The sequence below is a fragment of the Triticum urartu genome, chromosome 7A (assembly GCF_056163025.1).
Source record: "Triticum urartu cultivar PI428250 chromosome 7A, HENAU_Tu73, whole genome shotgun sequence".
Classification (NCBI taxonomy): domain Eukaryota; kingdom Viridiplantae; phylum Streptophyta; class Magnoliopsida; order Poales; family Poaceae; genus Triticum; species Triticum urartu.
The window spans coordinates 716,066,015-716,086,796 of NC_141879.1; the positions used below are offsets into that span (position 1 = coordinate 716,066,015).

The 20,782-nt window shown below is 49.1% G+C and overlaps 1 protein-coding gene, 1 long non-coding RNA gene, 1 other non-coding gene and 2 pseudogenes across 5 annotated transcripts; 2 read left to right on the plus strand and 3 right to left on the minus strand.

The window, feature by feature from the left end:
• Positions 1–10,083: 10,083 nt before the first annotated feature.
• TRNAL-AAG (transfer RNA leucine (anticodon AAG)) lies at positions 10,084–10,164 on the minus strand. The gene has a single exon. It is a non-coding gene; the product is annotated as a tRNA-Leu (tRNA).
• Positions 10,165–14,708: 4,544 nt separating this feature from the next.
• Positions 14,709–15,581, minus strand: LOC125537623 (uncharacterized; annotated as a pseudogene).
• Positions 15,582–16,206: 625 nt separating this feature from the next.
• LOC147962098 (uncharacterized) lies at positions 16,207–17,261 on the plus strand (annotated as a pseudogene). The gene is made up of 2 exons (XR_015609931.1): positions 16,207–16,831; positions 16,997–17,261. The product of XR_015609931.1 is annotated as an uncharacterized LOC147962098 (transcript).
• An 806-nt stretch (positions 17,262–18,067) lies between these two features.
• LOC147962099 (uncharacterized) lies at positions 18,068–18,516 on the minus strand. The gene is made up of 2 exons (XR_015609932.1): positions 18,370–18,516; positions 18,068–18,248 (listed from the first exon to the last, which is right to left on the minus strand). It is a non-coding gene; the product is annotated as an uncharacterized LOC147962099 (long non-coding RNA).
• A 216-nt stretch (positions 18,517–18,732) lies between these two features.
• On the plus strand, positions 18,733–20,240 carry LOC125529176 (uncharacterized). Of its 2 annotated transcripts, none has more exons than XR_015609929.1 (2): positions 18,733–18,869; positions 18,971–19,328. XR_015609929.1 is itself a non-coding variant. In XM_087532903.1 (2 exons), the coding sequence occupies exon 2, from the start codon at positions 19,355–19,357 to the stop codon at positions 20,021–20,023; it is 669 nt and encodes a 222-aa protein (XP_087389029.1). In that variant the 5' UTR covers positions 18,733–18,869; positions 19,335–19,354; the 3' UTR covers positions 20,024–20,240. The 2 variants fall into 2 exon arrangements, 1 of the variants encoding a protein (XP_087389029.1); XM_087532903.1 differs by lacking the exon at positions 18,971–19,328 and adding an exon at positions 19,335–20,240.
• The last annotated feature ends 542 nt before the right edge of the window (positions 20,241–20,782 follow it).

The window sequence follows — 20,782 nt, forward strand, 5'->3', positions numbered from 1 at the left end:
GACCTGAACCCCAAGTCTGTCTCGCTCGGTGCGCTCCATGGCCGTTTTCTTTTCGGCCTCAGACAACGCCTGCTTAAGGGTCGCCACCTCAGTCGTGGCCCCTACAATAAGCAGTACAACCCTGTTATTTTTTTTTGCAATCACGCCTTTTTATAGGCACTTTTTCTGTAAGGTATTTCTTACCTTCCTTCTCCTCAAGCTGCCGCTTGGCAAGGCCGAGCTCTTGCTCGGTCCGCTCGAGGTCCTGCTTCAGGACACCCACCTCTGCAGTCAGTGCGGTGGTGGATAGCAGCGAAGCCTGCATACGCATATTGACTCTTTTTTTAGACTCCTGTGAAATTTAATAGATCCTCTATTCGGCTCTTCTTTCCGAACGCCAAACAGAGCATCAGGGGCTACTGTCTATGCGGTAATATTTTTACATATTTTTACTTACCTCGAAGCTTGTTAGAAGGCTAGCGCAAGCTTCAGTCAGTCCGCTCTTGGCGGACTGAACCTTCTGGATCACCGTACTCATAATAGTACGGTGCCCCTCGTCGATGGAGGCGCCATCAAGCACCTCCAGCAGATTGTCCGGCACCTCCGGTTGGACGGAGGCCGCCGGCTCAGAAAGCTTGCTCCTCTTGGAAGGAGTTCGCCTACCGCGGTCCAGAACTATGGAAGATTCCGGCGCGGTGTCCGGCACAAAGCCGGACTTGGAGCCCTGGGGGGCCTTATCCCCTTCACTCCTGGAGTCCGGGAGGTTGCCTTGCGGCTCCTCCAGGACCACCTCCTCCTGCCCCGGAGCTTGTCGCGACACCACTTCGGCGTCGTCTGCAGTGCGGGGGGAGACAGCGGGCGGAACTGAGTTCACATCCGATGAGTCCAGGGAGCCGCCCGACGATTCGTTGAATTCGGCCCGGGGCGGGCTGCATTATTACGTTCGACATTAGGGAAAGCTATGCAACAAAGGAACATCATGAGTTACTCTGATATCCGAACTTACGATTTCGCCGGACACTTGGCCCTGTTTGGCCACTCCTCTTCGCCCTCTTCGGCGTCGGGGGAGTAGTCCGGCGGAGGGGTCTTCCTTTTCCTAAACCCTCGGCCTCCCCCGTTGGGGCGGCCTTCCTCTTCTCTCCTCCCTCCGCTGGGGGGGGGAGAGTTTTCTTCTTCCTCCTCCTCGTTTTCACGGGAAGAGGGCGTCTCGGACACGTCGGATGACGAGCCTGACGCCACCACGTTACGGGCACTCTTTCGAGTCCCCGTGGTCTTCTTCTTCTTGGCCTTCTTCTCCGGCACCACATAAGGCGCCGGAACCAGCAGCTTCACTAGTAGAGCAGGGGCTGGGTCTTCGGGCAGCGGAGTCGGACAGTTAATCGGTCCGGATATCGTCCGCCAAGCCTGTCAAAGGTAAGGGAGTTTAGATCCCACATAGAGTCAAACTATGAAAAAAGCTTAACATCCTGTAAAAGGTGAAGATAGCTTACCTCGCTAGCGTGACGCTGCGAGCTATATCCGCGGTCCTCGGAAGCGGATGCGGGAGCCTCGGCGCCCTTGAATAGCACCTTCCAGGCATCTTCGTACGTCGTGTCGAAGAGCCTGCTAAGGGTTTGGTGCTGCGCCGGGTCGAACTCCCACAGATTAAAATCCCGTTGTTGGCACGGGAGGATCCGGCGGACGAGCATAACCTGGATTACATTAACAAGCCGGATTGGCTTGTTCACCAGGGACTGGATGCATGTTTGCAATCCGGTCACCTCTTTTTCGTCACCCCACGACAGGCCCGTCTCTTTCCAGGACATAAGCCGCGTGGGTGGTCCGGATCGGAACTCGGGGGCTGCGATCCATTTCGGATCACGTGGCTCAGTGATGTAAAACCACCCGGATTGCCACCCCTTTAGGGTCTCCACAAAAGAGCCCTCGAACCATAGGACATTGGCCATCCTGCCCGCCATGGTGCCTCCGCACTCCGCCTGGCTGCCGCGCACCACCTTGGGCTTGACGTTGAAGGTCTTGAGCCAGAGGCCGAAATGAGGGCGGACGCGGAGGAAAGCCTCGCACACGACGATAAACGTCGAGATGTTGAGGATGAAGTTCGGGGCCAGATCATGGAAATCCAGGCCGTAATAGAACATGAGCCCCCGGACAAATGGGTGGAGTGGAAAACCCAGTCCGCGGAGGAAGTGGGGAAGAAATACTACCCTCTCATGGGGCCTTGGGGTGGGGAGAAGCTGCCCCTTTTCGGGAAGCCGGTGCGCGATGTCCTTGGACAGGTATCCGGCCTTCCTTAGCTTCTTGACTTGGCCCTCCGTGGTGGAGGAGACCATCCACTTGCCTCCCGCTCCGGACATTGCTGGAGAAGGTTGAGGTGGGAAGTGGGGGCTTGGACGCTGGAGCTCGAGTGCGCAGGAGATGGATAGGCAAAGGAGGAAGAAGGCGTAGGTAAAAGGGTGGATCCTTATCCCCTTATATGGGTGGATGCGGTTGTGCGTCCCCACCAGCCTAGTAAAACTCGCTTTCCTCCCAAGCGCCGTGATAAATGGTATGGTTGGGTTACCCACGTCCGTATTGATGAGAATCCCGTAAAAGGGGTACACGATCTCTGCTTTGACAAGACATGCCAAGGAAACCGCCTCGCAAAACATGCTGAGGTGGAAAAGTAAAAACGATTCAAGTAAAGGACTTGGCCGTAGTGTGATGACGCACTACGGAATACGTCAGCAGATTTGATTTGTGTTAACATTATTCTCTCTATGGCAATATATGGAAACTTATTTTGCAGAGCCGGACACTACTCTTGGTGTTTACAATCTTCTATGAAGGACTTGGAGGAGGAACCCGCCTTGCAATGCCGAAGACAATCTGCGCGCCGGACTCGTCGTCATTGAAGCCTGGTTCAGGGGCTACTAAGGGAGTCCTGGATTAGGGGGGTGTTCGGGTAGCCGGACTATACCTTCAGCCGGACTCCAGGACTATGAAGATACAAGATTGAAGACTTCGTCCCGTGTCCGGATGGGACTTTCCTTGGCGTGGAAGGCAAGCTTGGCGATGCGGATATTCAAGATCTCCTACCATTGTAACCGACTCTGTGTAACCCTAACCCTATCCGGTGTCTATATAAACCGGAGGGTTGTAGTTCGTAGGACATCAACTCCATATACAACAATCATACCATAGGCTAGCTTCTAGGGTTTAGCCTCCTTGATCTCGTGGTAGATCTACTCTTGTAATACCCATATCATCAATATTAATCAAGCAGGACGTAGAGTTTTACCTCCATCGAGAGGGCCCGAACCTGGGTAAAAACATCGTGTCCCTTGTCTCTTGTTACCATCCGGCCTTGACGCACAGTTCGGGACCCCCTACCCGAGATCCGCCGGTTTTGACACCGACAGCCGTAGTTTCAGGCACCGCAGCAGCTCCAGGTGCTGGCCTCATGGGCCTCCGGCTACAACCCCAGAACCGGTGTCGTCCATGCGTACACCATGTCGGTTTCACGGGCTCCTGCACCGATGTTTCCCATGCCGCGTCCACCGGCGCACCAGGCGTACTACGCGGCTCCGTAGCCGTACGGAGGATACCCACCGCCACAGATGAGCGGCGCCTACGGTCTCCCTGCGGCCCCGCCGCCGCCCTCGTCGGCCCCTTGGGATTCGGCGCTCCTCGCCGCGCTGCACGCTGCGCCTACGCCGAACAACTACACTGAAGGTGGTGATTGGTACATGGACACCGGGGCTACGGCTCACATGTTTGCTCATCCTGATAATCTTGCCTCCTTCACTCCTGTCATCACCGACCGCCGCATCATTGTCGGCGATGGATCCACACTACCTATCACACATGTCGGGCACACTACTTTTCCTTCTACTTCTATGCATATTACTTTGTCTAACATACTTGTGTCACCTCATCTTATTAAGAATCTTGTTTCCATTCGTTGTTTAACTCGTGAAAATCCTGTTACTGTTGAATTTGACGAGCTTGGTTTTTGTGTCAAGGACGCTCGAACCAGGATGGTACTTCACCGATGTGACAGCCTCGACGAGCTCTATCTGGTGCATCCGCCGTCCACCTCCACCACCGCACTGGTTGCTCTCTTCGTCGGCGTCGATCTCTGGCACGCTCGTTTGGGTCATCTCAACCCCGTCACACTTCGTCATATTCTTAGGAGTTTCAGTTTCAGTTGTAATAAGATAGAGGATCACACATGTCATGCCTGTCGTGTCGGCAAACATGTTCGCCTTCCATTTAATAACTCCACCACCATAGCTTCTTTTCCTTTTCAGTTGATTCATAGCGATGTGTGGACCTCTCCGGTTCCTAGTAATTCGGGCTATTTATATTATCTAGTTATTCTTGATGAGTATTCTCACTATATGTGGATGTTTCCTTTACGACGAAAGTCGGATGCACTCTCCACTTTGTCGGCTTTTACTCCTATGTCAGCAAGCAATTTGGGCGTCCCATCCTTGCTCTTCAGACTGACAATGGAAAAGAGTTCGATAATCTTGCTTTCCGCACTTTTCTGTCGCACCACGGCAAAGTTTTTTGTCTCACATATCCGTATACTTCACAGCAGAACGGTCGAGCCGAACGCGTCCTTCGCAATCTGAATGACTGCGTTTGGACGCTCCTGTTCCACGCTAATGTGCCGCCTCATTTCTGGCCGGATGCACTCGCTACTGCTTCACTTCTCCTTAACCTTCGCCCTTTCCGCCCACGGTGGAACTATGCACCTCACCATCTTCTCTTCGATACGCCCCCATCTTATGATGACTTGCGTATTTTCTGGTACCTTTGCTATCCTAGCACTGTGGACTCCGCTCCTCACAAACTCGCACCTCGTTCTATCACTTGCATCTTCATCGGCTACCCTTCCAACTCCAAGGGATATCGGTGCTACGATCCCGTCTCCCACCGTGTGTTCACTTCCCAGCACGTTTACTTTGATAAGCATGTGTTTCCGTTTCAGCAGGTACCTCCGGCTGTTCCTCCCGCCACCGGTGACGCGGGCTCCTCGACGCCGCTCCCAGGGCGCTCGTGCGCCTCTCTTGGCCCGCCCCTGGCTTTGAGGAGCGCCCCCGCATTCGGCGCCTCCTACAGCCACGGCACTGGCCCCCGCGGCCCCTACGGTGCCCGCGGCCCCCTCGGCGCCACCGGCGCCCGCGCCTCCGACACCTGTGGTCAGTCCGGTCACCCGCCCCCGTACGGGCGTTTTTCGCCCGAGCTTGCGCTACGCCGCGGATGACTATGTCCATGCGGCGTCCACCTCTGAGCCGTCGCCATTGCCACCCTTCGTCCGAGCCGCTCTTCGTGACCCGCTCTGGATGGCTGCGATGCAAGAGGAGTTTGACGCCCTGTTGCGCAACCGGACGTGGCAGCTTGTTCCCCGTCCCCGACACGTCAACGTGATTACCGGGAAGTGGGTCTTCAAACACAAGCTCCATCCTGATGGTACTCTTGATCGCTATAAAGCGCGATGGGTCGTTCGGGGCTTCAGACAGCGTGCTGGCATCGACTTCACCGACAACTTCGCTCCGGTCGTCAAGCCCGGCACGATTCGCACGGTTCTTCACCTTGCGGTCTCCCGTGCTTGGCCGGTGCACCAGATGGACGTCTCCAACGCCTTCCTCCATGGTCGCCTCGAGGAGCAGGTCTTCTTCCAGCAGCCCACCAGATTTGTTGACCCGGCGCTCCCCGACCATGTGTGCCTGCTCTCGCGGTCCTTGTATGGACTCAAGCAGGCTCCGCGCGCTTGGTACCAGCGCATCGCGGCGTTTCTCCACCATCTTGGGTTTCGCTCTACCCGCTCGGACGTCTCGCTCTTCGTCTATCATCACGGCTCCGACACGGCCTACTTGCTGCTCTATGTCGACGACATCATCCTGACGGCATGTACGGCTGGTCTCCTCAGTCAGCTCACGGCTCGTCTTCGCGCTGAGTTCGCCATCAAGGACTTGGGTCCTTTGCACTACTTCCTCGGTGTTGAGGTGGTGCGTCGTCCGAATGGCTTCTTCCTTCATCAGCGGAAGTACGCTCACGAGCTCCTGGAGCGCGCCGGCATGCTTAACTGCAGACGCCTGTTGATACGAAGGCCAAGCTTTCTGCCACGGATGGTTCTCCTGCTTCGGATGCTGCTTCCTATCGGTCTATCGTTGGTGCTCTTCAGTACCTCACCCTGACTCGACCGGAGATCCAGTATGTCGTGCAGCAGGTGTGTCCTCATATGCATGCTCCTCGAGACGTCCACTGGGCTGCCATCAAGCGGATTCTCTGCTATGTCTGTGGCACTATGGATCTTGGCGTCACGCTTCACGCCTCCGCCAACACCGCCTACTCCAATGCAGACTGGGAGGGCTGTCCTGACACTCGTCGTTCCACTTCGGGCTATTGTGTCTACCTTGGACCCTCACTTATCTCATGGTCGTCCAAGCGGCAGCCTACGGTCTCTCGTTCCAATGCTGAGGCTGAGTATCGTGCGGTGGCCAACGCCGTCGCCGAGTGTTCGTGGCTTCGCCAGCTGCTTCAGGAGTTTTCCTGCGCTGTTGACCGTGCCACGGTGGTCTACCTCTCCGCTAACCCGGTACATCATCGCCGGACCAAGCATATTGAGTTGGATATTCACTTTGTTCGGGAACAGGTGGCTCTTGGCCATATTCGTGTTTTGCACATCCCTACTTCCCAACAATTTGCAGATATCATGACCAAAGACTTGCCTACGGCGTCTTTTGAGGAGTTCCGGTCCAGTCTTTGCGTCAGCCGCGGTGCCGCTTCGACTGCGGGGGGTGTTGAGTATATTATTTGTGCATGTATATCGACTAGGCCCACATCTCTAGTTTATTGTATAGATTGAGGTAGAGGCCCCACCTTATACTTATATATACCGTGCACATTGCACCGAATCAATATATCGTGCAATCATAACCTTCTACAAGGAGCAATAGGGTCGGCCTCTTCCTTCCGTTCTTCTAGTCCAATTCTTGACACCCCGATACCCCCGGATCAAGCTCCTCCCCCACCAGGACTAGGACTGTATATGATCAAAATAAAAACGAGAAGTGTCCATATTCCTGAACTTCCCAGCAAGGTTTTGACCCATCTCTCTGGTCTCCACGGGGCTGTATGTAACTAAAACTGGTAGAAACTGGATTGGTTCTCATTCCCCAATCAACCGATCCATGGAGGAAAGCCAGCTTCTCATCGATCCCACACAACAACAATACAGAGAGAGCATGACATCACTTTATTTTGTTGAATTCCTAAATCAGCAGTGGCCAAAAAAAGGACCCTGCATGTCTGAATCGACATTTAACTGCAACATAGAGGGCCCCAAGCCCCCAACTACATCTGAAATCATAAAAGGAAAAAAAAAGAAACTGACCAGAGTGGAACTACATCTGAAATTATAAAAGGAAAAAAAGGAATTGACCCATCTCTCTGGTCTCCACGGGGCTGTATGTAACTAAAACTGGTAGAAACTGGATTGGTTCTCATTCCCCAATCAACCGATCCATGGAGGAAAGCCAGCTTCTCATCGATCCCACACAACAACAATACAGAGAGAGCATGACATCACTTTATTTTGTTGAATTCCTAAATCAGCAGTGGCCAAAAAAAGGACCCTGCATGTCTGAATCGACATTTAACTGCAACATAGAGGGCCCCAAGCCCCCAACTACATCTGAAATCATAAAAGGAAAAAAAAAGAAACTGACCAGAGTGGAACTACATCTGAAATTATAAAAGGAAAAAAAGGAATTGACCCATCTCTCTGGTCTCCACGGGGCTGTATGTAACTAAAACTGGTAGAAACTGGATTGGTTCTCATTCCCCAATCAACCGATCCATGGAGGAAAGCCAGCTTCTCATCGATCCCACACAACAACAATACAGAGAGAGCATGACATCACTTTATTTTGTTGAATTCCTAAATCAGCAGTGGCCAAAAAAAGGACCCTGCATGTCTGAATCGACATTTAACTGCAACATAGAGGGCCCCAAGCCCCCAACTACATCTGAAATCATAAAAGGAAAAAAAAAAAGAAACTGACCAGAGTGGAACTACATCTGAAATTATAAAAGGAAAAAAAGGAATTGACCCATCTCTCTGGTCTCCACGGGGCTGTATGTAACTAAAACTGGTAGAAACTGGATTGGTTCTCATTCCCCAATCAACCGATCCATGGAGGAAAGCCAGCTTCTCATCGATCCCACACAACAACAATACAGAGAGAGCATGACATCACTTTATTTTGTTGAATTCCTAAATCAGCAGTGGCCAAAAAAAGGACCCTGCATGTCTGAATCGACATTTAACTGCAACATAGAGGGCCCCAAGCCCCCAACTACATCTGAAATCATAAAAGGAAAAAAAAAGAAACTGACCAGAGTGGAACTACATCTGAAATTATAAAAGGAAAAAAAGGAATTGACCCATCTCTCTGGTCTCCACGGGGCTGTATGTAACTAAAACTGGTAGAAACTGGATTGGTTCTCATTCCCCAATCAACCGATCCATGGAGGAAAGCCAGCTTCTCATCGATCCCACACAACAACAATACAGAGAGAGCATGACATCACTTTATTTTGTTGAATTCCTAAATCAGCAGTGGCCAAAAAAAGGACCCTGCATGTCTGAATCGACATTTAACTGCAACATAGAGGGCCCCAAGCCCCCAACTACATCTGAAATCATAAAAGGAAAAAAAAAAGAAACTGACCAGAGTGGAACTACATCTGAAATTATAAAAGGAAAAAAAGGAATTGACCCATCTCTCTGGTCTCCACGGGGCTGTATGTAACTAAAACTGGTAGAAACTGGATTGGTTCTCATTCCCCAATCAACCGATCCATGGAGGAAAGCCAGCTTCTCATCGATCCCACACAACAACAATACAGAGAGAGCATGACATCACTTTATTTTGTTGAATTCCTAAATCAGCAGTGGCCAAAAAAAGGACCCTGCATGTCTGAATCGACATTTAACTGCAACATAGAGGGCCCCAAGCCCCCAACTACATCTGAAATCATAAAAGGAAAAAAAAAGAAACTGACCAGAGTGGAACTACATCTGAAATTATAAAAGGAAAAAAAGGAATTGACCCATCTCTCTGGTCTCCACGGGGCTGTATGTAACTAAAACTGGTAGAAACTGGATTGGTTCTCATTCCCCAATCAACCGATCCATGGAGGAAAGCCAGCTTCTCATCGATCCCACACAACAACAATACAGAGAGAGCATGACATCACTTTATTTTGTTGAATTCCTAAATCAGCAGTGGCCAAAAAAAGGACCCTGCATGTCTGAATCGACATTTAACTGCAACATAGAGGGCCCCAAGCCCCCAACTACATCTGAAATCATAAAAGGAAAAAAAAAGAAACTGACCAGAGTGGAACTACATCTGAAATTATAAAAGGAAAAAAAGGAATTGACCCATCTCTCTGGTCTCCACGGGGCTGTATGTAACTAAAACTGGTAGAAACTGGATTGGTTCTCATTCCCCAATCAACCGATCCATGGAGGAAAGCCAGCTTCTCATCGATCCCACACAACAACAATACAGAGAGAGCATGACATCACTTTATTTTGTTGAATTCCTAAATCAGCAGTGGCCAAAAAAAGGACCCTGCATGTCTGAATCGACATTTAACTGCAACATAGAGGGCCCCAAGCCCCCAACTACATCTGAAATCATAAAAGGAAAAAAAAAGAAACTGACCAGAGTGGAACTACATCTGAAATTATAAAAGGAAAAAAAGGAATTGACCCATCTCTCTGGTCTCCACGGGGCTGTATGTAACTAAAACTGGTAGAAACTGGATTGGTTCTCATTCCCCAATCAACCGATCCATGGAGGAAAGCCAGCTTCTCATCGATCCCACACAACAACAATACAGAGAGAGCATGACATCACTTTATTTTGTTGAATTCCTAAATCAGCAGTGGCCAAAAAAAGGACCCTGCATGTCTGAATCGACATTTAACTGCAACATAGAGGGCCCCAAGCCCCCAACTACATCTGAAATCATAAAAGGAAAAAAAAAAGAAACTGACCAGAGTGGAACTACATCTGAAATTATAAAAGGAAAAAAAGGAATTGACCAGAGTGGGATTTGAACCCACGCCCTTTCGGACCAGAGCCTTAATCTGGCGCCTTAGACCAACTCGGCCATCTGATCTTTGTTGTGTCAATATCTGGAGCGCCCCCTTAGTGCAGAATTCGGTGCCAACTGCCAAAGGCCTAAACCATTCAAGTCTCTCTTGATGTGGTAAATACTCAGATCGTGAGCTTGGCACAGGCCGGAGATATTTGCAAAATCAGATATAATTTCCCAACGGCCTGGATAGGGGTGAACGTCTCCAACAGCTATGACTCAGGCAAGTATCTGCTTGTCAATAGGAGTGTGGTGCTGCCTGGTTGAGCTGAGCAGCAGAAGCAAGCTTGAGAGCTAAAAGCGGAGATCTGGCTTCTGCATCAAGATGAGAATCAACAGCTTCGCGGCATGCAGTGATCATAGCATTTGTTCTGTGATCTCCTTTCTCATTTGCATATGTATACAACCAATTCATCATACGGAATGCTGGCGAGTTTTTGCGTGTTCCAGGCAGCGTTAGTGAAGGCCTTGAAACCTGTTGGTTGTAGATCAGTCCTGATCGTGCTACCAGGAAGGAGCGCTTGTCAAGTGTTGCAGATGCACCTGTTGTCCCTCGTTAGTTGAGCACGGCTTGATCTTCAGCCATTTGGGAGGTGTTTGGTTCGTGCTATTGTAACGGTATCTGATAACGATGGTAACAGATAACGTTAAATCTTGTTTGTTTAGATTTCTCCGTAATCTGATAACTCCGGTAACAGATCCCGCCCTATTAAAAACTGATACCCGAGAAATCGGGCGCAATCAGAAAGCGATACGGCAGTCTCTCTCTCCCTCCTGTCGACCCTGTCGTCTTCTTCCCAAACATCCACGCCACGATCTCCATCTCCGCCCACCACTCCCCATGGCATGAGCTGTGTAATCCCGTAGCCGAGGACGGCGCCAACCAGAAGCAGGCCATTGTCGACTCCCTCGCCGGAAGTGATGTCTGCCCGACGAACGGGAAGAGATCGCTACAGCTACAGAGCAATGGCTTCCAGGAGCAGCTCCCATGGGGGCGTGCGAGGATGGCACAGGGACCCGCAATGTACTGGTCTGGATGTTGCACGAGCAAACGACGGCATGCAGCCAGCGACGGTGGACGCGACCCCCCGGGTAAGCCTCCGCTCGTCAAAGTACTGCGCCTATCTCCTCGCATCGAGCCTCCTCTCGGCCAGACCATCGGCGAGGCATGCAGGTCCTTCAAGGTGCCAGGATGATTGAGAGGAAGTGTGGAAAGGTCATGAGGATGGTACGGGGCTGTCTGGATGATACCAACGCTCGCCTTACCAATATATTGGTCATGCCCACGATATTTGGCTCGCGTTTGGTCCGCTACCTTTTTTGGCTCGCCATCGTCGACTTTGGCGCGCCCGCGTACCGTTTTCGCCAACTCGCGGGCGAGACCGCGGCGCGAAAATCGTCCGCCAAAATATTGGCCGCCAGGCGCGAGCCAGCCACCATGATATAAAGGCGCGATTGATTTTTTTTCCCTACCTGCTCTCCACTTTCCCCATCTCTCTTCTCACATCCACATCCACGCACAGAAACAAGCGAGCTCTCCGGCGGCCGCGTTCCTGCGTCAGTGCGAGCTTAGCCGGCGGCCGGCGACGCTGCTCCACCTCTCGTCCTCCTCTCTCAGTCAAGCCACGCCCCAAGGTCAGCCGCTCAAATCCCATCAACCCTATTCCGATTCCCTTTTCTATGGTCTGATTTGTCAGCTCAAATCCCCATCATCCCCTTATAGATGTATGTATTGTACGGATGTACTACTTGCTAGATCTGAGAGATTGCTTGCTGAATCCTCTTCTCTGTTTGCTGGAAGTAAAATCACATGAGAATAATCATGTTAATTAGTTAATTAACCAACTATGGTTCTGAAAGTAGTATGGTCTCTTGAAAATGCATAGGAGCTCTCGGGTGCTACGCCCCCTATATTCAAAAATAATTTAGTAATTTAAGAAAAGTCAAAATTCCAGAACTTTTTATGGAGTCAAACATGACCAAGTATTGCACTCATATAAAAAGATTAAATAGGGAATGACTTTTATTGTATCCGGGATCAAAGATTTTCCAAAAAATGCTACATACAAGTACTATTCATGCTATATTATCGTCATAAATTTGTTTTTTTTTGCCCTGAAGTCAACAAGAATCATTCCTTGACCAAATTTTTTATATGAGTACAATACCTAGTCATATTTGGTTCAAAAATATATCCAGGATTTTCTTGACTTTTTTTTGAATTATTAAATTATTTTTGAATATAGGGGAGTGGAGCACCCGAGTGCTCCTAATCCGCTTCCTATGGTCTGTTCCCTTTCTATGCCATACTGTCTCCATTTTTAGAACATTAAGGTGGATTTTTTGAAGTTGGATACACATACTTAACTACTGGGACATGCTTCAATTTTTAGTCCATTCAGGTGGATTTTTTTTGAGGTAAAAACACCCCAGGTACCCTAACCCGCAGAGAATGTGATGATTTAGTCTCAAACTTGCAAAATGCAACTCCACCATACCCCAACTTGCACTGGATGTGACGATTTGGTCCTGGGCCTATCCCAGCGCGACAAGTGGCAGCCAGATGGGTGGACCAGTCTTTGCCTGCACTTTTGCAAAAAACACCCTGCCATCTTGTCTAATTAACCCGCGCTACATGGTGAACCATCAGTGGTTGGTGGTTGGACTGAAAATTTGAACATCGATCCTTTGGATGGGAGCACCATCAGTAGCACCTCCCGTGCAAATGGGCATCAAGAACTACAGAATCTATTCTATGAAAAGAACATAAGTCCAGTTTGATTTGATTCCTTAGCTCAAGAACCTTCTCCATTATGCCCATGTCCAAAATGTCCGGCTTGAGTCCCACTCCTTTGCAGTGATTAGGTGAGGCCCTGCAGATTGGTTCAGTTAGCAGCATGAGTATATAGAAACTACAAGAAGAAGACTACATCATTTACGGAAAGCCCGATAGGCTACTTGGCTTGCCACCATTCAGAATATTTGCTTGGGCGGCAGGTTCAACTCCATAGATCTTTGCATTGGGATTCTTCTCCTTGAGGTACTTGCCGACGCCGGTGACAGTACCGTCACTGCCGATCCCCATGCTATAAACAATTGGACAAATGCTAATTTGCTATAAACACTAAAGTTTGCACAAAACAATACTGGATGAAAATTAGCACTGAAAGCTTTAGTGTGCACCATGCCAATATATTTATCTACAGGTAATTGCAAGTGGCAACGTACTCCTCATGGTTCCTGAGTTAACTGCCTGCTGCATGATTTCCGAGTTGTACAAGGACTATTCACTCTGTAATTTAGCAAACACGTGTCTGTAACTTCAACCATCTCTAGTGCATGATAACATTCAAGTGATGAGCCAGTGCACCTGAAGAGCTCATATAATGTAAGTTTCTCCAAAAAATATACATTGCATTATTTATGTATTTAACATTTCAATTGTTTGTAGAATTAACTAATTCAGCTATGCCAGTACAAAATAAAAAGAAGTGCACACCACGATCTGTTTTATTTCCTTGCAACTAGAAGTAAATGGTTCTCAAAAAATAGTGTCACTAACTGGAACTGCAACTGGAACTCAAAACATAGCTATGTGATTCTGTATTTTAAATAGTATAGATAAATTTGATATACGCAGAAACTATAATGTCACGGAAATATCACAACTGTAATTTAATCATTTCCCCTAGTTTTTGCATGCAGCAGGTAAATGACAATTTCAACTGAATGGAATGGGAATTGTTTTGTGCAAAACTATAATGATCAGTACACTAACAAAGATGATAAAAAATGGAGCATGAAAAACACGATTTGTCAGACCATGGCAGTTCAGCAGTGAGAACACAATCAGATTGGAAGAACATATTGAGCTTAGTAGCTTACCTTTTGCTTCTATGATGAACCGGCCATCTTTGTGGCCTTGTGGGTCGTACTAGAAATTTCAGCATTGATCCTTTCGACCATCAGCTTCAGTAGCACATATACTTTCCCGCGCAAATTCTAGCAGCCAAGGCTGTAGTGGCAAAGTGAGCATCGAATCAATAAGGCAAACGGATTTTATTTCACCTTTGACAACTGGCTGAAGTACATAATGAACCATACAATCCGTTATTTTTACAGGATGAACGACAGATTGCCAGCAAACACTAACAGCATAACGAGAAGCGACAAGACTTAACAAACTTAGGAGTGACTCAATTCCTTTTACAACTAGTATTGGCCAAGGAGCACGACTGCTTAGAGCTAAAACAGTTGCTCTAAGCAAACAAAGCAGTAGAACAAGAACTTGACTGAAGAACATTCCCAAAACTGATTTATAATACTCCCTCCATTCCAAAATATAGTCCGCCCGCGCTTCTCGAGGTCCAACTTTGACCGTAAATTTAACCAACGAGACCAACTGCGGCAGGAGAAAAAATTATATAATTGAAAACTTCTTTCGAATACGAATTCATTGATATAATTTTTGCTCCCGCCGCAATCGGTCTTGGTAGTTAAATTTACGGTCAAAGTTGAAGCACGTGGATAGAGGAAGCACTACATTGTGGAATGGAGGGAGTAAGCAGCTAGCTCAGAGGCTTCATGGTCTGGAGCAGAGAGGACAAATCCATCTACTGCAGGCAAACCTGCGAGATGTAGGCCGTATCGCTGCGGTGGTAGACGACAACCACCTCTCTTGTGGCAAGGTTGAGGCGAATGAGGCCAACTCTACCGACATATAAGATGACAGTGCCACTCCTCAGCCCGAACCCTTCAAACTGAACTTAGCTGTGCACACCCCAGTCCTGCTTGTCTATCAGCACCTGCCGGATCCATCTCGGCGGCGAGCTCGGCTCCCCCTCGATGGGTGGTAACATGGTCCACATTGATATAACCTGGGTCTCCGAGACCACAACCTTGAGCCTCCCGTCCACCGAAGCGGCCAGGAGGAGGCCCCGGTGGCTCATAGAGGCAGTCATTCTGCTAGTGCAGCCCCGCGGCAGATCAATCACGGTGGCCTCCATGGTGTCGACGTCCACAGCGACGATGTACGGCTCCAGGCTAGACAGGTGCCTCCCGGGCGGCAGCGGCTCCGGGTTGCAGTGTTGCACAGCCAGTGGACAATGCGGCCGATGACCAGGTGGTAGGAGTCGTGGAACGGCCTGGACTGACCGCGAGGGAGTGCCGCGCAGACGGGCCCCAGCGGCCCTCCCTGGAAGAGTAAATCTGGATGCGCAGGCGCTCGTCGGCGACGAGGAGCTCGAAGGCGCGGAAGAAAACTAGGAGTAGTACCGTTTCTCTAGGTTTGTAACTTTCTTATCCAACTCCTCCCGGAGCCCACGCGCCGCCGCCGCCGCAATCCCCGCGCCCGCCTTGGTCTCGGCGAGCACGGCCTTGGCCTTGAGTAGCTCCGCCCGCAGCGCGTCCGCCTCGGCGGTGTCGTGCTCCCGCGCCTTCATTTTCCTGCACAGCTCCTCCCGCGCCGCCGCCGCCTTGGTCGTCTCGTCGAGCTCGACTTGGCCTTGCGCAGCTCCGCGCGCAGCGCGTCCGCCTTGGTCTCCCGCGCCTTTAGCTTCCTGCGCAACTCCCCCTGCGCAGCTCTCCCTTGGCTGCTGCTAGAATTTGCATGGGAGGTGCTACTGAAGCCGTGCTCCCATCGAAAGGATCGATGTTGAAAATTTCAGTCCAACACCACCGAACACTGATCGTTCATCATGTAGCGCGGGGTATAGACAAGATGGCAGGGTGTTTTTTTGCAAAAGTGCAGGCGAAGACCGGTCCACCCACCTAGCTGCCACTTGTCGCGCTGTGATAGGCCCAGGACCAAATTGTCACATCCAGTGCAAGTTGGGGTATGGTAGAGTTGCATTTTGCAAATTTGGGACTAAATCATCACATTCTCTGCAAGTTAGGATACCTGGGGTGCTTTTACCTTATTTTTTTTACAAGTTCCGCATCCCTGTTACTGGTTATAAGCAGCTTTGCTTTCTAACATGTACTCCCTCCGTCCGGAAAAAGGCGTCCGCACCTTAGTTCATTTGTAATTTTGCGAAAAAACCCTTCCACCTTTTAAACTGTTGCTAATCAGCCCCCACTGCTTCTTCCTCCTTCCTCCCTCACCCGCCCGCACCGTGGTCGCCCCAGCCACCGCCGGCACCAGCCGTCGGGCCCAGAGCTCGACGACGGCCAACCTGCGCCGGCCACACCGGAGGCTGCTCAAGCTCCTGCTGCTCCGTGTTCATCGGGAAGAACTGGAGCGAGGCAGTGGGGGCCCCCGATCCGGCCCCCGCCAGCGAGGCCCTGGCCGCGCTCTCCCTCCGTGCCGCTGACCTGCCCGCGGAGTTCGCCGCTGCCGGACACAAGATCTCCGCGGAGGACGAGGACGAGGGGTAAGTGACGGCCGCGTCCAGAGGCGGGAGCAGCACGGCCGCGTCCCGGAGGAGGGAGGAGTTCCAGGGGCATGAGGAGGAGAACGCCTACGGCGACGCCGGTCCGCCCATCCTCAGTAGCAGCGGCTAGGCCGGGAGCGGGGGGAACAGCGTCACCTCCAGCACCAGCGCCGCCTGCGGCATCGAGGAGCCCGACCCCGCCCCGCCCCTCGCCCCCGGCGCCGAGGACTGGGTGCGCAGCAAGAAGCACGCCGACGAGGTCCTGCTCCTTGTGCTGCCGCCAGAGCCCATAGCTCGTGTTCCTCAGGAAGAAGAAGAAGGTAAAATTCAGTTAAAATTTCAGGTTTCAGGTTTCAGTAAATTTCAGGTTTCAGGGCTCAGTTCATTTGCTAGTACCCCAAACTCTGAATTTACTGTGACTGCTCTTTCAAGTGCTGATGAACCTGCAAGATAATTGCTGAAGATAATTTGTAAACTTGTTGCAGACTGTGACTTGTGAGAGGCCGTCAGGTACTGCAGTAAACTGAAAATGTTGAAGCTACATCAGGATTAACACTTCATGATCATGGGAGCAGTAGTACTGGGAGTACACAATTTAGTTTTACTACTACTGTCAACATTCAGTTTTGACCGCAAGGTTCGAATATTTATTCTGAACATGCTGCAAGACCGTAAGGTTCTGAGTAATGACACTAGTCCTTTGTTCATCAATTGAAATATTATTAAGACCAGTAAATCATCATTTTCTTCTGAGTAATGACACAAGTTGTTACCTTCTTCGAGTAATTAAGGTGGGGAGTTATCAGTACAGTAGTTTACACGGGATGATCCACTCCTTATGGTTGGAACAACAGCAGCATGAAGATACAGATCAACTACAGTAGTTTACCACAAAACTAGAGTTACAGTAGTTTACTTGTTTGTTAGGACAAAAACATCTAAATTGAGCATCTACAAATTCAAGTTGGGGAGGTTGATGCATCCAGAATCATTTCAATTTTTTTACAGATCATTTCAAATTTGGAAAGAAGTATCCATTTGAAAAATGCTACTCCAGGCTCCAATAGCAACACAAAATATATGGAATTCTAGCTTTACCAAAAAATTGAGCATGGCATCTACAGGTTACAAAAAAATGAGCATCTTCTCTGCATTTATAAAGCATTAGGATAGTGAAAGTATTACTCACTTTGATGGAATTCTAGCTTGTTATGATCTGACAGTGACAAATGTTGCAAATTGATTGAAAGCACTGTAATTCAACCAAAAATCTACTCTGAACAGTGCTTGCAAATTCAGTAACTTAAACTGAGATACAAAAATTTGAGTGAATACTTCACTGTTTTCAGTGAGCAGTACTCCACTATTCAGTTTGATCTGGCATTAATCTCAGCTTGATCTTTTCATTATCTCTGAATTTCAAAATAGAGTCTACATACTGCAAAATTTGGCACTACATAAACCTCTAAATTCAGAGCACTACATCATCCAGTTTGGCACTACACGCAGCTCTAAATTCAGACTAAATCAAATCTGACATACTGGACTACATCAACTGCAGGATTCGACTCTAAATTCAGACTACATCAACAGCAACTACTTGACCAGGATTTGGAGTAGTGCATTGCAAATCGAACTTGTGCTGCTGCTCCAACGTCGGTTCAGTACAGAAATATGTTGTGTTAGATTGAAGATTGTCAATCTTCCTTGTTTTCTTCCTCAAGCCACAGAATAAGACTAGTCCACACATACACAAATTTGACAAAATTCAGAGCGCATCAGCATTGCACTGCACTATCAAGAAGATGAAGAAGAAATTCCAAGAGAACGAAGGGAGGAGAAGGGGGGAAAAGGAGACCTTTTCTCCTGCGAGCTCCTTAGTGAGCTCCTCCACCCTGGAGGCGGCACCCAGGATACCTTGAGCATCCATGGCTCCTCCACCCTGGAGGCGGCATCCATTGCGCCTGCATACCAGCTCTGGCTCGCCGCCCTCGGGGATAAACGCCTAGTTGGCCGCCGCGCCGTCGGACAGCAGATCGACTAAAAAAATCCAAGCTTCATGGTGGGGAACGAGGAGGCGGCAGCCCGGCATGGGGGCAGGCAAGGCGGCGGCGGCGTGGGGCGGGGGGGGGGGGGGGGGGGGGGGGGCGAGGAGGAGGTGGCGTGCGGCGGGAGGGGGAGCAGGCGGCGTGGGATGGGAGGGGTGGTGGTGGAGAGGAGCGGCATGGGGCGGCATTCGGTCCGGAGAGAACGAGGAAGAAGGTGGACCTCGGGTTTGGTCGGGGAAACGCTAAGGACTAAACTGCAAAAAAGCCATGGGGACAACTATTCTCGGATGGAGGGAGTATCTTTTAGCAAGTAAGTAATCATTTGTAATGAGTACCAAGTTTGCTCTCTTTTTTTGTACATTTCATATTAACCCAGATGGACATGGATCAACAAAGATATTATTATTACAGCATGTTGAGGCAGAGAACTCTATCTGTTATTGTTCTTCTCTTGGCCCTCTGGTATAGAAGCAGAGATGGTAGAAAATTTAAAGGCAGGAAGTATGGTCCATTAGTTCAGAGAGACATCCCAAGGAGTAGTGGACGGGTTCGTGATCAAGAGGCTGACATACGTGAGTGGGCTGCCAAGCACGATTTATTAGCTCAACAAATGTGGGCAGATAGAGAGAGTGCAAATGAGGGCAGATAGTATCTCTGATGTATTTTCCATGTGAGGGAACAATTGAAGCTTGTAGTGTATCTTTGATGTATTTTCATTTTGGACTGAATTTATGTAACTTATTTTATCCTTGTAAGATTGTCTGACTTATTTCAGATTCATAAGTGCTGCTGAAGATGGGTGTTTGTATGCTGGTCAATTATGTGCAGAAAACTGCAGTCAATTATCTTACTAGACCCATCAGGTTCTTTCATCAATTGCAAGAGTTATTCTTTGACCAGTCCCATGCTGATGGCTCGTTTGCAACTGACCAAACCACTGTCAATGTGGATGATGACAGTGATGACAGCGAGGAATTGAGGGAACTTGAGGCCAATCTAATTCCAGTAGACAGTGATGAAGCTGACTCTGATACTATTGATCGCCACAGTCCAAAAGTTGACTTGGAAGGCAATCCTTTAATTAAGAAGCGCAAGCATGTGTCATCTTCACCTTCCAAGAAGCCAACTAAGGGGAAAGCAAAAAAGAAGAGCAAGATATCTAATGATGATATGGCAGCCGGTATCAAGAAGCTAGCTGACTCTCTTGCATCTCCTATTGTTTCCATGCAACCAATGCCACCTACGGATCCATATGCAAACCTTTGGAAGCGGATAAATGCCCTTACCATACCAGCTAAGGATAAACTTGAGATTGTAGCATATCTATCCAAGCCAGACCAAGATATCTTCCGTAGTTATCTCAACTATGCTGATGAAATGATTCTTGGACAGTGGGTCCTTAGCTTCTTCGAGCCTCGGTTTCAAGAAGATGGTGGCAATGGTGGATCTGCAACTGCTCACTGAATGGCCATATAACTAGATAGAGTTTGTGGCTTCCTTTTGTTTATATCGCTAGGAGCATGGGTAACATACATCATGCATATTCTGTCTATATAGAGCAGGCTGGGTGCATCGTATTTTGTTTATATGGAGCAGACTTGGTGCATGCCTGACTTGTATGACTTCATGGTCTGGTAAAGACTTGGTTACTATGTGAATTTTATTTAGCCTCCTTGATTAATCTGATGTATCGAACATTATGAGTTATCTAATGTATTAGCTGAACCATGTCATTGTCAATTTCTGAAAATGCATGCTTACAGTTTGTGTCTGAGTGTGTTTGTAAATTGAAAATTTGTATTTATGTCATGTGATATATGTGAGGTAGTATACATATGTGGTTTTTATTAGCTGGCATGCATTTTGGGACCAAACCAAACACAGTCCAATCAAGGTTGCCAAATATTTGGCTTCAAACCAAACGGTGGCCAATGGTTTTGCCAAAAACTTGGCAAGTGTCGTGGGCTACAATCCAAACAGCCATAACCTGCCAATTTTTTGGTCTTGCCTTCAAGTTGGCCATGCCAATAATTTGGTAGGGCTAGATGGGGCACAATCCAAACAGCCCCCACATCAATGGCCGGGCTGGGCTCTCCGCTCGGGAAGCAGCTGGCCAGGGAAATGCAAGACCAGGCGGTGCTGTATTGATTAACGTTACAGTTACTAACCAAACAGTTTTGGTTTTTGATCGATACCGTTTACAATAACAGTGTCATTTGATTC

Excerpts from the sequence above, each read along its gene's own strand:
- LOC125529176 (XM_087532903.1), top strand. The coding sequence starts at position 19,355 with ATGGGTGTTTGTATGCTGGTCAATTATGTGCAGAAAACTGCAGTCAAT.